This window comes from Danio rerio, chromosome 13 (assembly GCF_049306965.1).
Source record: "Danio rerio strain Tuebingen ecotype United States chromosome 13, GRCz12tu, whole genome shotgun sequence".
NCBI classification, from domain to species: Eukaryota; Metazoa; Chordata; class Actinopteri; order Cypriniformes; family Danionidae; genus Danio; species Danio rerio.
This window is the reverse complement of record NC_133188.1, coordinates 28717059-28731939: the sequence shown is the minus strand read 5'-3', so window position 1 is coordinate 28731939 and position 14881 is coordinate 28717059. Positions and strand designations below refer to the sequence as shown.

At 34.5% G+C, this 14881-nt stretch overlaps 1 protein-coding gene across 2 annotated transcripts in view; it reads right to left on the bottom strand.

Annotated features, from left to right (window-relative positions):
- inpp5f (inositol polyphosphate-5-phosphatase F) overlaps positions 1-8742 on the bottom strand; it is a 29356-nt gene extending 20614 nt beyond the window's left edge. The window contains exons 1-3 of one of the 2 annotated variants that reach the window (XM_005156876.6): positions 8335-8742; positions 2550-2630; positions 1408-1544 (exon numbers count right to left, since the gene is read on the bottom strand). In XM_005156876.6, the coding sequence (XP_005156933.1) occupies positions 1408-1544; positions 2550-2630; positions 8335-8431 (315 nt within the window). In that variant the 5' untranslated portion in view covers positions 8432-8742. The remainder of the gene's footprint in view (positions 1-1407; positions 1545-2549; positions 2631-8334) is intronic. The other variant, NM_001126432.1, reaches the window with a different exon arrangement.
- Between the last annotated feature and the right edge of the window lie 6139 nt (positions 8743-14881).

Below are 14881 nucleotides of genomic sequence, written 5' to 3'. Positions count from 1 at the left end.
AAGAAGAGATGCTTCCATAAAGATATAGTTCACATAAAAAATAAACATTTATTCATCCTTTTTTCTGTTGAACACAATAGAATTTCTTGGATATTGGTATTGTCTCTTTAAGGCAGGGGTGTCCAAACTCGGTCCTGAAGGGCCAGTGTCCTAGAGAGTTTAGCTCCAATTTGCTTCAACACACCTGCTTGGAAGTTTCTAGTATATCTAGTAAGAGCTTGATTAGCTGGTTCAGGTGTGTTTGATTAGGGTTGGAGCTAAACTCTCCTGGACACCGGCCCTCCAGGGCCGAGTTTAGACACCCCTGCTTTAAGGCAAGAAATTTCACTCGGCGGCCATCTTTGAAATGCCTCTCAGGCAGTATGCATTAAATTCAACATTAAATTCACTAAAACTGTTTGCCAAGCTTACGGTTACATTACATATTTGGAATAACCAATACAATTAAACAACAACTGTCTATTAAGTTTAATTTCAAAATGTTCGAATCAAACAAAATCGTCATATTTCAGATTGTCCAAGCTAAAGCACATGCACACTCGAAAGGAACAAGACCACGAAACCAACCTCATTTATGGCCGTGTTACACAATATCATCCTCGGAATAATGCTTCGTCAGATAACGCTGGTCTTCTAAAGTAATTCAAAACTTGGTCTGAATGGTGAATCTCCCCCAGAAATAACAGCAAGTCTTTGTTTACAAGTTTGTGGGCATTTGAATAGTTGCTGTCATGTCATGTGCGTTTGACAGGGCGGACTGTACCTCGCGTTTGTTTCATACATGTTACAAAACCAGAAAACGTTCATTTTCAAGTGTACAGATTAAAAAGTACAGATTTCAAGCTTTATCTGGATATACTTCTTATGTCTGTGAAGCAACAGTTGTTTTCAACAGTTGTTTTCTAACAGCTGTCAAAAGACTGGCTGGTTCCATAAACCGGGTAAATAGTGGTGCTAACCCTGCTTTTAAATCACAACTGTGAAACATTCCTTCACCACAGGTTAAAAGTCAGCAAGAATGGTGATAGCCCAAGATTATGCATACTAAAAAAATTTATATATACCGTTTAAAGAGACAGTTCACCTAGAAATATAAAATCTCCTCATTTTCTTGCATCCACATGTATGAGCTTCTTGCTTCAGTTGACAAAACCCACTGATTTTGATCAATGGAAGTCAATGGGTACTGTTAACTGCTTGGGTTTCTAACATTCTTCAAAACATCTTTTATGTTCAACTTTTATGTTTGGAAGAACTTGAGAGTAATATAAAAGTAAAATGTAATTTTGGGATGAACTGTCCCTTTTATTTAATTAGCTGAAGATTACAACTTTAGTTTAATTCTATTCTATCTTTAATCAAATCCAGAACATTGAACATTTGCACAAAACAGTCCATCTTAGTCACCTCTAATTCCAGATCCTGTGGTTCATCCTCTGAGAGTGGAATCACTACTATCTTGGTGATCTTGTAGACTTTGTGGTCTCCTGGCAACTGGCCCACCAGTGCTTTCTGGCGAATCAGAATCAGGCCCAGAGGAAGATCTGCCCAAAAGGGGAGAGGAAGGGAGTGTGTCATGAGTTCCACACCTCGTTTTCCTGCTCTATCCGGCATGAATCATTCCTAAGCCAAACATTCTCATAACAACACCTTCGAAGACATTTGCATGGAGGCACGGTGCAATCATACTTTCACTGACAACTCAGTATAAATCAATAGTTAAAAGTGCACCCTGCAGCAGGCAACTGAGATGTTAAGGTGGAAAATTTAATGAGAACAGCCTGGGCTCTTTGAAGGAATAGTGCAAGGAAATATCGGGTTTGCCCGCTGGATTATGTTACAACGCAAGGCATGTACACTGTGTAGCTACAAACTGATGGGTCTGTCTGTGTAGCTTTGCCCTGGAAAACAGCAATCAAGCATAAAATGTCAACCAATTATTTTAGTCATCAGTGCTAATGCACCATTCAAATATAGAAGGCAGCAAGTGTTTCTCTGAAAAGGGAACAGAGACTGACATCATAACGACAATATACACATTAAGCTAACCTGCCAACAATGGACAGAAGCTGATTTCTCAATTTAGACACAGAAAGATGAAATGAAAGTACAATGGAAGCTTATAATTTCACTTGTATCCCTAAAGAGTTTCCTTTTTTAATCCATTAAAGGGCAGTTGTTTAGTTGAATGGTTTCTGTAAACCTACAACAAGACACATTCACAACAAAGCTCTGAAAGATATTTAGCAATTACAAAACAATAATAAACCAAATAATGCTGACATTTTGTTCTGGTGCTGGAACAGCTTTTCATTATGTTAATCATTATGAGTCTCTGGTACCCAGTTTCTTCCTGCGACAAACTGAATTACAGTAGAACCAAATGGAAATGATCACATTTGACATTAAATCAGGCTCAGAATGGTACTTTAACAATAATTACATTAGACTCTAAATCTGTTTTATTCCAAGATTCAGAACCACCGAATGCATTGCAAACATTAACATGTTACTCTCATCCTTCCTACCTTAGTACAAAGCAGACTTACCAACATGAAGCTGCATTTTTCCAATGATGCCCTCTACAAGGCCCAGACAGACAGGGTTCCATGCTAGCAACAAGTCGGTTGCTGAAAGAAAGATGGATATGAGTCACTTAGGATCAAAACATTTAAGCTAGTAACAGAATCATAGTGCACTGAATCTATTGGTAATTAAGATAAAACATGGGGTTGGGGGATGAGGTGTAGATAATAGTGCATTTTCAAGAGTCTAGACTTACTTTTCCCCTCCAATACTCTTTATGTTTTTAAATATTTGGTGTTAATAATGTTTTGGAAAATACACATTCACTTTGAGTGTGTATTATATTATATTATATTATATTATATTATATTATATTATATTATATTATATTATATTATATTATATTATATTATATTATATTATATTATATTATATTATATTATAATAATATTATATTATAGCCATTTAACATTTTTTTTTTCCTTATTTATAATTGCAACAATTAAGTAGTCTAAACTAAGCATGGACAATAACTGGTTTGAAGGTATAATATGGTTTTATAAAAATCATAGTTTTAAAACCGCTAAAATGTTTTGTTATTTTTTTCTGTGTGTACAATGTGTTCTGTTCTACTTTGTGTGTTAGGAAAAAAAAACTGTTGTATTTATTTTTATACATTTTTTTTTAACTCCAACACCAAAGGACCATCTCCATCAAATGCTACTGGTCATCCCACGATTCAAGGGCGTAGATTTGGCATGGATGGCGGGGACTACCAATATCCACTAATTACTGAAATGTCCCTACCATTAATTTAATCAACTTCAAAATAAAATAATGCTCCGTCAACCTTTAGTAACCTACTTGTGCACAAAGGGTTAAAGTCAAGCTTGCTATAAGTTCACTATAATACTATTACCTAAGGCTGTGCAATGAATCAAAATTCAGTTTCGAATTGGCCTCTATGATTATGAAAAATAATAATCTTATAAAACAGTTAATTTGCGTCACACATTTCTCTGAATTTCTCTTCATTCATACCTCCTCAAAGCCAGATTGCAGTAAAATCATGTAAATTGACTTTTGCAGCATGGGACATCATTTGTTAATTGTTATTTGTATTATTCAGTGTAATGTGTATTTGTATTATCCAATGTCAAGAGCGAATCTACGCCCTTGCCACGATTCAAAAAATGTTTATTCACCAACATCCAAGCATGCTAAATACCTGAACAGTGCAGTGGCGGATTTATATCCAAAAAAAAGTTGAAATCTCTGTTTTTGAAACTAAAGAAGATAGCAGAAGTCAATAATTTATTGAAATTATTTAGCCTGACACGTGTACGGTTCCAAAATATTTTAAACATTTCTTAAAATAAAAAATACTGTGTTCAGTGAAGAAAATAAAGCTGTTGTTTTTACCCGACATTTAAAAATTGTTTCTATTAGAGCAGTAATCACAATACAGTAATACAGTGAAACAGTAATATTTTAGTCCAAGGTTATCATACCGTCAGAATCTTATTGTGCATGCTTAATCTACACGTTAGTCTGTTTTTTTTAAATTCACATGATTTTTTATTATTATTATTCGCGGCAGCATCCGCACAGCTTTAGCAAGAGTTAGGGCTGCTCGATATTGGAAAAACCCAGCATTGCAATATTTTTTTTATTTTGCGATACATATTGCGATACGAATACAATTTCCCCAGATAACTTAATATCTCTATTTGGAAATAATTTATAATGTTAGATCAATTCGGATGATTCTGTAGTGGGAGTGCATCTCCATAAAATTCAATAAATAAACTATAAACTTTTTTGGGTCCCCCCTCACATTTCCATTGTAGTCTGTGCTATTTGCAGTGCATTACTGTATTTACATGTGTTATGAGTATTTCCATGCACTTTTTTTAGTCAGAGATTGATGAATTATTGTTTACTATTTGTATCTGCATAAAATCTAATAAATAATCCAGAAAGTTTTTGGGTCACCCAACTCATTTTCGTTGTGTGTAGTCTTTGCTATTTCTGTATTTGCATATCTTGTGATTTCTTATACTTGAAGTATACAATCACAGGCATCAAAAACATGTGCAAATGATACATTGTGATACATTTGCATATCCTGCGAATCTGCGATGTGACTATTACGTATGATCACATTGCGATATCCATGCTGAAACGATATATTGTGCAGCTCCAATAAGAGTGCAGCAATGACTGCTGACTTGAGTCAATGACTTGCTGAGCGGCACCTCTTAAGCAGAATGATCAGCATCACCTGCATTGTCAGGAATGATGTGCAGGGTCATGAGAAAAGACAGCGTTTCTAGAGTATGTCTGACAGTATATGGTTTCTCAGAAATCAGAAGTCCTTTTGAAGGAGCAGATTTGCGGCTGTTGGGCAACCAACCATCTCCTGACTAATTGTGAATAGACGTTCACAGCTTGATGATTGATGGGTGCGAGCTAGATGAGCTGTATTTTGAAGTTGCCAACAATCTGTCAGAATGACCATGAGCTCGGCACTGGGCAAAAATCCCAATGAAAGATCTCCAATTACTACACCATGAAAATCTGGTATATTACCTTGGTAGCTACATGACTTTATGGAAGCAGTTTTATAACAAAATTACTAAGAAATTCTGAAGTCTAAACATTGCACTCAAATTGTTATTAAAATTGGCAATGAAGTAAACATCAGTAAGATCTGCTCATATGATTGCCTGATGTACAACTGAATTGTGGGCTCTACTCATTTACCAAACCACACATATTTAGAAGACTGAATTATAAACAAACTATTAAGTACTACAGTGGTATAACCTCAGCCAGACATACTGGAAATTGTGGAACTCGTACAAAAGAACTGAGACTGTATCTATGCATCATGCATATAGTGGAAACCCTTATCCAGTTAAATAATGGAACAGCAGTGCAACCTAAACCCGATCAGCCTGACTGAACGCACGTGGCTTAAAACAACTAGATCTCATTCAAATCTTCATAGGCTTTGAAGACACGGAGAGTTGGACATGCTGCTCATCTAGTCTTAGACGTGGCAAGAAATACATGTGGTGTTGGGAACACATTCAAAGATGAAGATTGTGGTTCGTGGCTGAACATTCAGAAAGTTTAGTTTAAAAATCCAATTAAAGAAAACATTGGTTAAATATTACCGTAAATTGAAGTAGTAAACATACAATGTACCACTGTAAGTGAAAACTGCATGAGGTTAGATAAGCTGGTTTGATACCAGGGCAAAAGAGCGGACTAATTTGACTATCTGCGCCTTGACCTAACACACCTACCACTTTCTCTAGAAGAATGGTCACATGTTTGGCCCTGACTTTAACCTTTGCCATTTAACTGTGCAACTAGATATTTCCCTTGTGAGAGGTTTAACAGAATTAGAATGAGCCCACATATTCATACACCTCCTCGCTGGTTAAAAAAAATATTGTCGCAACATAAGTAGCCATCAGAGAAAATCAGAGAAATTTTTCCCCAATTTTTGTTTAACGGAGAGCAGATTTTTTTTCGACACATTTCTAAACATAATAGATTTAATAACTCATTTCTAATAACAGATTTATGTTTGCCATAATGACAGTAAATAATAGTTTACTAGATATTGTTCATGACACTTCTATACGGCTTAAAGGGACATTTAAAGGCTTAACTAGGTTAATTAGGTTAACTAGGCAAGTTAGGGTAATAAGGCAAGTTATTGTATAACAATGGTATGTTCTGTAGACTACCGAAAAAAATATATAGAGCTTAAAGGGGCTAATAATTTTGACCTTGACACCTTTTTTTTTATTAATAAAAACTGCTTTTATTCTAGCCAAAATAAAACAAATAAGACTTTCTCCAGAAGAAAAAATATTGTCAGACATACTGTGAAAATATTTAAAAATATATATTAAAATAATATATATAAATATAAAATTCAAAGGGTAGCTAATAATTCTCACCTCAACTGTAGGTGCTATATTTCTCCTGAAGAAGTTTAAAAACGCTTCAAGATAAAACAATTCATGAAATGCAAATCAACAGCTAAACAAACTCAAGAGTGAATTTTTGCTCCTGATTGGTAGGATGCTTGTGAACACACTTCGAACCTTTGCAGAGGGGTTGTTGCTAAAATGGATATATCTGCGGTCGGAAGTTAACAAGAATTATTTATGTCATTTATTAAATTACTCAATGATTGTATTTTATTCATGTCTACTTCTACCCAAACCCTAAAGCTAACCCTCACAGTAATGTAAAAACAATAACTATAGGAAGTATAGTTCATATTATTAATTAAATTACCCATTAAAATTATTTTATTAACACCTACCCCTACCCTAAACCCAACCCTCAAAGGAATGTAAAAACCATTATAAAACATATTATTCATTTAAAAATATAGTTCATAGTATTGTTCATATCATTAAGTGAACTACCCATTAAATGTATTGTATTAATGCCTACCCCTTAAACCCAACCTTCAGTCATATAAAAATAGTAACTATTGTTGTGCAATGTCACAAAAATGATGTTATACTGATGTGTGTATTCCTTCTAGACTTTACCTTGCAGAAGCTGTGGATTAAATGTTGTAAAAGGATTTTAGTTTCTTGTACAGACCAATCGATTTGCTGTACAAGATATCCATGTCAGTCAGGACTCAGGAGTATAAATTTAGTTTTGCCTGTACATGTTTTTTGACAGTAAAAGTGCTGGCAGTCATTGTTTTGTGTTCTGTAAATTCCCAAGAACCACATTTCAGCTAAAATCATCTCTATTGGAGTGAATACAATCAGTCACATCTCGGATGACCTGTGGGTGTGCAAATTAACAGCAACTGAGATTTTTTTGGTAGCCTAAACTATCCCTTTAGAAGAATTGATGAATGTTAAAATTTGTATTCTGACATTCCAAGCAGAATCAGATCATACGACTGTTTGTTTAAGCTACATTCGTAGCCTCTGCTTTTGGAAACATGAGATGAAACTAGGCCCAAAGCATGTGACAACATTAGATTTTTTATTTATTTATTTTTTTGTAATAACAATAATACTTTTACATTTAATTTTGCATAATATATAGGCTACATTGTTTATTAAATTAGCAATTTTCATTCAACTATTGTCATTATTTGCTCACCCTCAAACTTTTCATGAAACATAAAAAATAGGTCATTTCAGGAATAATTTTAGGGACTGACAGGCTTTCTCGATTCCCCTTTGCTGTTCAGTATGAAAAAAGGTGAAATGAAAGTAATGATAAGCGAGTCTGTAAGTGCTACTCTGTTTAACATCTCCTTTCGAGTTCGACCCAATAAAAATCACACATGGTTTGGAAAAAAACGAGTAAATAAAACACACATTATTTTTATGTAAACTAAGATTTTTAAGCTGACATTTCAACACCCTTGACCAAAATACACTAAGGCTCAAAACCCCATTTAACGAGGAAAGCGAAGCAAATTTAAAGCACGACATCAGATCAAAATATCATCAGAGGTTTACACTGACACTGATGTCATCCACGCGCCGCTGCTTTGAAACTAGGGCAATGAAAACACCACGACTGGACATCTTTCACATAACAACCTCAATAGCACATAAGAAACTGGCATTTCCATCTTGTTCAGGGGATTTTAGAATGACAGGAGCAAAAACCACTCATTTTTGGTTTTGTTTTGAAGCAGTCTGAAATGTCTTTGAAGCGGGATAAGTGGCAACATCAAACGGAAACTGTAACACACTGTAACGTTATATGAAAGTGATGGAGTTGAAATGTAAGCATTACCCGGTCTCACGGCCATAGATCCATCCTTCCTGCTGCACCACAGCGCGTTATCTCCGCTCTGGAGAATATAATGATCTTTAGCCTGAAACAGCTCCATGTTCCCCGTAATACCGAAACATACGCGCGTCCCGACAAACCGCTGGATTTGTTCCCGATCCGAGAAACGAGGAAATGAAGCAGCTCCCTTGTCGCCCGCTGGCAGTCCCAGTAGACGCCAGCTAACCTGCTAGCTCTGTACCTGTGTAAACGTTTATATTAATCTGATCAGACATCGTGCCTTTACATCGGCTAATGGCCGACCATCGTAAATGAGTCGACGGCACATTTAATGTCAGTTTAATAAGGACGATGTTCTTGTAGTGCTTCGGAAATGTGCCGGTCGGTCTAATATTTTCCACTGAGGGGAGCAGCAGCAGCGAAACAATTTCCTCCAGTTATACACACACGTGACCTCCTCCGTCACACTGAACATCATAGTTCATCTGAGTCGATGCCCCACCTGCACTACTTGTTTTGATGTGTTGATTTATGATATAGTCTACGGAATTCTGAAACATGACCATATATGTACATATAAAATTATTGCTAACATTTGAACATGATATGTATTTGTAAATCTGATGTTTAAACGAAATTATGTAATATTTAAGAAATTTTGAATTATGTTGCATAAATAGACGGATATGAGGTGTTTTTCATTCATTCATTCATTTTCTTGTCGGCTTAGTCCCTTTATTAATCCGGGGTCACCACAGCGGAATGAACCGCCAACTTATCCAGCAAGTTTTTATGCAGCGGATGCATCCACACACACACACTCATACACTACGGACAATTTAGCCTTCCCAATTCACCTGTGCCGCATGTCTTTGGACAGTGGGGGAAACCGGAGCACCCAGAGGAAACCCACGCGAAGGCAGGGAGAACATGCAAACTCCACACAGAAACGCTAACTGAGCCGAGGCTCGACCCAGCGACCTTCTTGCAGTGAGGCGACAGCACTACCTACTGCGCCACTGCCTCACCCTGAGGTGTTTTTATAAGTGTGAAATCCAATTATGAACTTATATGAAATATAGACTATGTGATTTGCATATATTGCCATATATCAAATTTCTATTTTTGACATTTATATTTACATGACAACACTCATGAAATGCTGTAGGGCTATTGGAGCCTAATTTCTGAAACTGGTAAACAACTAGGCTAGTTCTCGTATTCAAAATTGGTGGACTATTTACTGCCTTAAATTACCACATAAAAACAAGCACTTAATGTACTATTCCGTATAGATGCCACTTATTTTCTATATTTTTTATTTTTTAGCTTCAGGTTTGTTTTATGTTTTTTTTCTTTTTATGATTAATGTATCTGATAGTTGCTCTCTCCTCTTATCCAGGGGCACCATAGGGTTTATCTTCAAAGAATATTATCTTGGGCCTCCATTGAAATCATATTTCTGTGGGTCCACTGTCTGATCATCAGGACCCCTGGAATTTAACTAACCCTCCCATAATAACAGAGCAGCCTACAGTATACACAGGAATCAATAAGTGAAATTCAAAACATTTTAGGACCTTTTTTTTAAAGCTCTTTCCTTACATTTTAAGATCTTATAACCACCTTAGGTTTCATCCGGAAACACTGGCAAGATTTTAACTAACAGTATATTCACTAAATATTAATGTAAGAAACAAATCCGAGTACTTTGTAAATAATCAATAAAAAACAAGAAGGGTAATCGATGACATTTTTAAAAAATTGTTTAATTTGTATATGTCCATTTGTGCTCTACACAACTAGAGAATTGAAATTTACCTTATGTACCACCTTTTGCAGCTAGTCCTACAACCAGTATTTGAAAGGACACGAGTAAACCGAATCTTCTTTTAAAAAGGGCTTACTAAAGAAATGCAAATAAAATACAAAGGTACAATAAACTCGATATGGCTCGGTCAAATAACTGTTGCTTTCAACGTCCATAGCTGACCTAAACGTATATACTAATGACATCATCCACTCTCAGAAAAAAAAGATATGCAGTGGTACAAGTAATGTTTCTTAAGGAACACTTTTGTACCTTTGTAAAAGCTGTACATTATATGGTACAGAAAAGACCCCTTATGATATTTTTCTGTACCTTTTATGGTACAATTGAAAGTAATATACACAATTGTTCTCATAAAAAGGTATATAAGTGTTGGACAACTCCTACTTTATTACAATATCTATGAAAATAAATATTACAGGAAAGGCAAAGCGATTTTATAAAATAATTTCCATATTAAAACATGAATAATCACATGAATGCATATGTTTAAAGAAACTTATAAACATTATTTAAGTTCTATAATACAAAACAACTGATAAAACAAAACTATAGGTATTGTAAACTAAACATTTTAGGCAGTTTTAATAAACATTTGGTAAGCATTTTCTGATAGATACATTTTTATTGTTGATATCTGCACCTTTTGGCGTTTGCTTTCCACTACGCACGCGAGCTGGCAAAAGTCCTGCATATGCAAAGTGTTCATGCAGACATTTTACTATTGTAAAACTAATCAAGCATTGTGCATATCTCGTTACAATACTTTTGCATAATTCTGTTTCTATTTTAAAATTAAGCAAATTAAATTGACTTTTGAGTGATTACAAAGGTATTGTGTTAAAATTGGAGAAAAGTTTTATATTGTACATGGGAGAACATATTTCTGTAGCAGTTTTGTGAAAAGTGTTGTGAAGTGTTTAGCAAAAAATAGATCTTTTGATTTATGTTAAAGTAGTTTTTATTCTTTATTGTAAATGGAAGAGGTGCATTTACACAAAAATAAACATTAAAAAAAAAACATTGTTTAAAAGTGTATTTGATGTTTTATATTCACTGAAAATAAATTGACACGTTTTGGATAAACAGTAGCAAAATGCCTTTAAATAGTTCTTGAAGGAACACATTTGACACTGTCAAGGTACAAAGTGTTTTGTCACTGTCGTGATGCCTTCATGGATCAGATTTGTACAATATTGTATCTGCAGGTTTTAAAAACTAAAGGTACACTTTGTTTTCCCATGGTACTATTCATGTCATTAAAGGTACAAACTGCAATGGTACAAATTTGTTTATTTGTCTTAAGGGACCATTCTGGTCCATAAAAAGGTACCGCCCCAGTGACAAGGGTTTGTTCCTTCTTTGGTTCAACATGGTACCATTTTTTTTCTGAGAGTGTGATGTATTACTTGACCAAAAAAAATAAATTTTATTAATTAGTTAATTAGTTCAACCCTTTTAACTAAATTTTCATCACAAATAAATTACACATAACTGGCTCTTACAGGGTGGGTGGAGTGGTTGGGGGACGGGCGATATTGACAACATGCACATGCATAATATGGTTTCAGTGTAAATGCATGCATGAGTACTTGATGGCTAAAGCAACAAGGGCAGACTGCAGTTCCGTATGTATAGTGTCTCTCTCCCAAATTGCACATTTTCTGTGCTTATTCATAATGTTCATCATAAATTGCACAAGAAATTACTATTCAACTTACACAACTGGCTCATACTACTTTACTGTTATTTTATAGCATAAATTAAAAAAATGATTTGGACTGCTATTTAATCTTTATGTTTATTCATCAATAGAAATATTGCTTCAGGCTTATATATTTTAAGTAAAATGAAATGGTACTAGATAGATTACTTTTAAGTAACAGTAAAAAGTCATCTTTTGTATATTCAGCGTTGCGGGAAAAAGTAATGTACAGTATTACCGCAATATATTTTTTAAAGTAACTAAATGTGTTAGTTCCTTTTTAGGTAAAGTGATGTAAAAGTATGTTATTATTTTAGCATTTTTTTAGACTAAGATATAGGCTTAAATTTGTAATGTATGACTTTTTTACCCAACACTGAATGTAATACAGTTTATAAGTACAGTAACTTGCACAACACGGTCCATGAGACGCTAAAGTTTCAAAAAGATTTGCAAGTGTTTGCAAGTGCCCCTTTTTGTACCCACTATGAGCCCTCAATGCACACTTCTGCCATGGCAATCTCTAAGCAACTGACTTCTAAATAACGGTCAAAGCGGCATTATGTGATAAAAGAGTGGACTCTCGAGGAAGATTGTGAGGGTTTAAGGGGCGATTTGGAACAGAGACAGTGCTTTAAATTTAAAATTTGAATAAAAATAAAGAACAAAGCGGTTGTCATATAGGTTATAAAATCAAGTCATAATACATTTGACGTACATTCATTCATTACTTTTCTTGTCGGCTAAGACCCTCAGCGAAATGAACCGCCAACTTAGCAAGTTTTTACACAGCGAATGCCTTTTTGCTAGGTTTTGAATTAAGTTTTTGCTATAGTTGGAATAATTTCTGGTATTTTCCCAAATTATTAATTTAATAAATAAGTAGTCCAACTATTCTCCAGATATCTCTTTTTTATTTCAGTCGCTATTTCATAGCAGAAGGTCTGTATTTTTGGGCAAGCTAAAAAAACATGAAAATGGTTAGCCATTGAGGTTTCACATTGTCCCCAAAAAGAGCCCAAACTTTCAATATCTGTGTGCAATGCAGACAGTTTAGGGGTTATGAAGAACCTCATCAGATTTTTCAATCTAAACTCTCTGCAAGCTCTTGACGAGCTGGGATCATTTTGATAGTGTTGTCTGTTTTTGCTAGAGTGTTGTGTCAACATACTTTAACTGTTTTGTATTAACTTTTAAGTGAATTGAAATAATTTTTTTTAGTAAGTCATAAAATCTTTTCGGCATGTTTCTGTAATATCTAGGGTAGGGGTGAAAAACTTGTATCACTGTCCTTCATAGCTTTGATCTTTCTAATATCAAGGGCTGAATGTATAATTGCAGATACTTTCCTAGTGAACAAAACAGTATCTGTGACCTACTTCTTGCAATACTTTGAAAAGTGTATTGTACAGTATACAATGGACACTTTGCTTTTTATGAGGCCATGGTACAGGATTTGTAACTGGCAGTGATCAACACAGTTGATGCTGATAATAAATCATGATAATAATAACAACATGGTAATTTTTATACTACACATATCCATAAAACATACTAGGGGCAACAAAATGGTGCTGTGGGTAGCCCGATCGCCTCACAGCAAGAAGGTAAATTATGGCTGGTTCAAACCTCTGATGGGTCAGTTGGCATTTCTGTGTGGAGTTAGCAGGTTATGGGTAAGCTAAATTGTCCTTAGTGTGTATGGATGTTTCTCAGTGATGAGTTGCAGCTGGAAGAGCATCCGCTGCGTAACACATATCCTGGATAAGTTGTGGTGGCGCTGTGGTGACCCCAGATTAATAAAGGGACTAAGCTGAAAAGAAAATTAATTAATGAATAAAACATACTTTATAGTTAAATTTAAGTAATTACATTTAAAATGAGTATCCACTCAAAAACTGCAACCAGTGTCTGCCTTCATTAGAAAATAGTTGGAGCTAAAAATGGCCAGGAATTTTACTATATTATTCTTCATTATTCTTGATGTACTTTATGGTCAAATTTTTATTTATTTATTTTTTATTTTTTGTGGAAAAAAACAAACAATATATCAGTACAAACATCTTTGTTGTTGCTTTTTTTTCAAAAGAAAAGAAAATATATTAAAAAAAGAAAAAATAATGATGATAATAATAAAAATGGAAAAGAAAAACGGAAACCAGAGTAATAAGTGTACAGAAAATTACAACCAACTATCAATGTTGAGAGTAAATATTTACAACTAAACAGTATAAAGTAATAATAGTTTAAAAAAAAAGCATTTATTACTATAAAATAAATCGACTAATAAAGAAGGATAGTGCATCTATAAATTGGAAGGCAAGAGCTTAGGAGAGTTAAAATAAGTTTTAAAACATTGCCACTTTTTAAAGAAATTAGTTTACCCAGAGCATCTAATCTTTTCCAACTTTAGAAAATGCATGGTATCTACAAGCCACTGGGATGTAGTTGGAGGCTCATTTGGCTTATTTGGTTTCCAGTGTAGTAGAATAGTGAGGTAAAGGCCAAAATTTCAAGTTGTTTAGAATTAAACTGGGACCAAATCTTTGGAACCTCAAAAATGGCAACATCAGAGGATGGGTTTATATTTACCAGCAACGCCTGGGACATAATTGTAAAACAATTAATCCAATAATTTTGTAACAGAGAGCACATAAAGAACATTACACTTTGGTGCATGACATCTGTCACATCTGTCGTCAATATTGGGAAAATTTTCAGATAGCCTGGTTCTTGAGAAATGGATTCTATGAAATACTTTAAATTGTATCAGGCTAGGGCGAGCCCTAATTGTACTAGAACGTATTCTCTGCAGCGCACCAAGCCACTATTCTCTCTCAAAACATAGTCCCAATTAATTTTATCTTGATGCATTTTTTATATCAAAGTTCAGACTAAATAAATTCAGCATAATACTATAATCCCACACTATAATTCTTCAAGTACTTTACACTAATAAATACTTATTAAAAACTTTGAAGCTTTGGTTGTAAATGAAAATCCTGGAAACATCA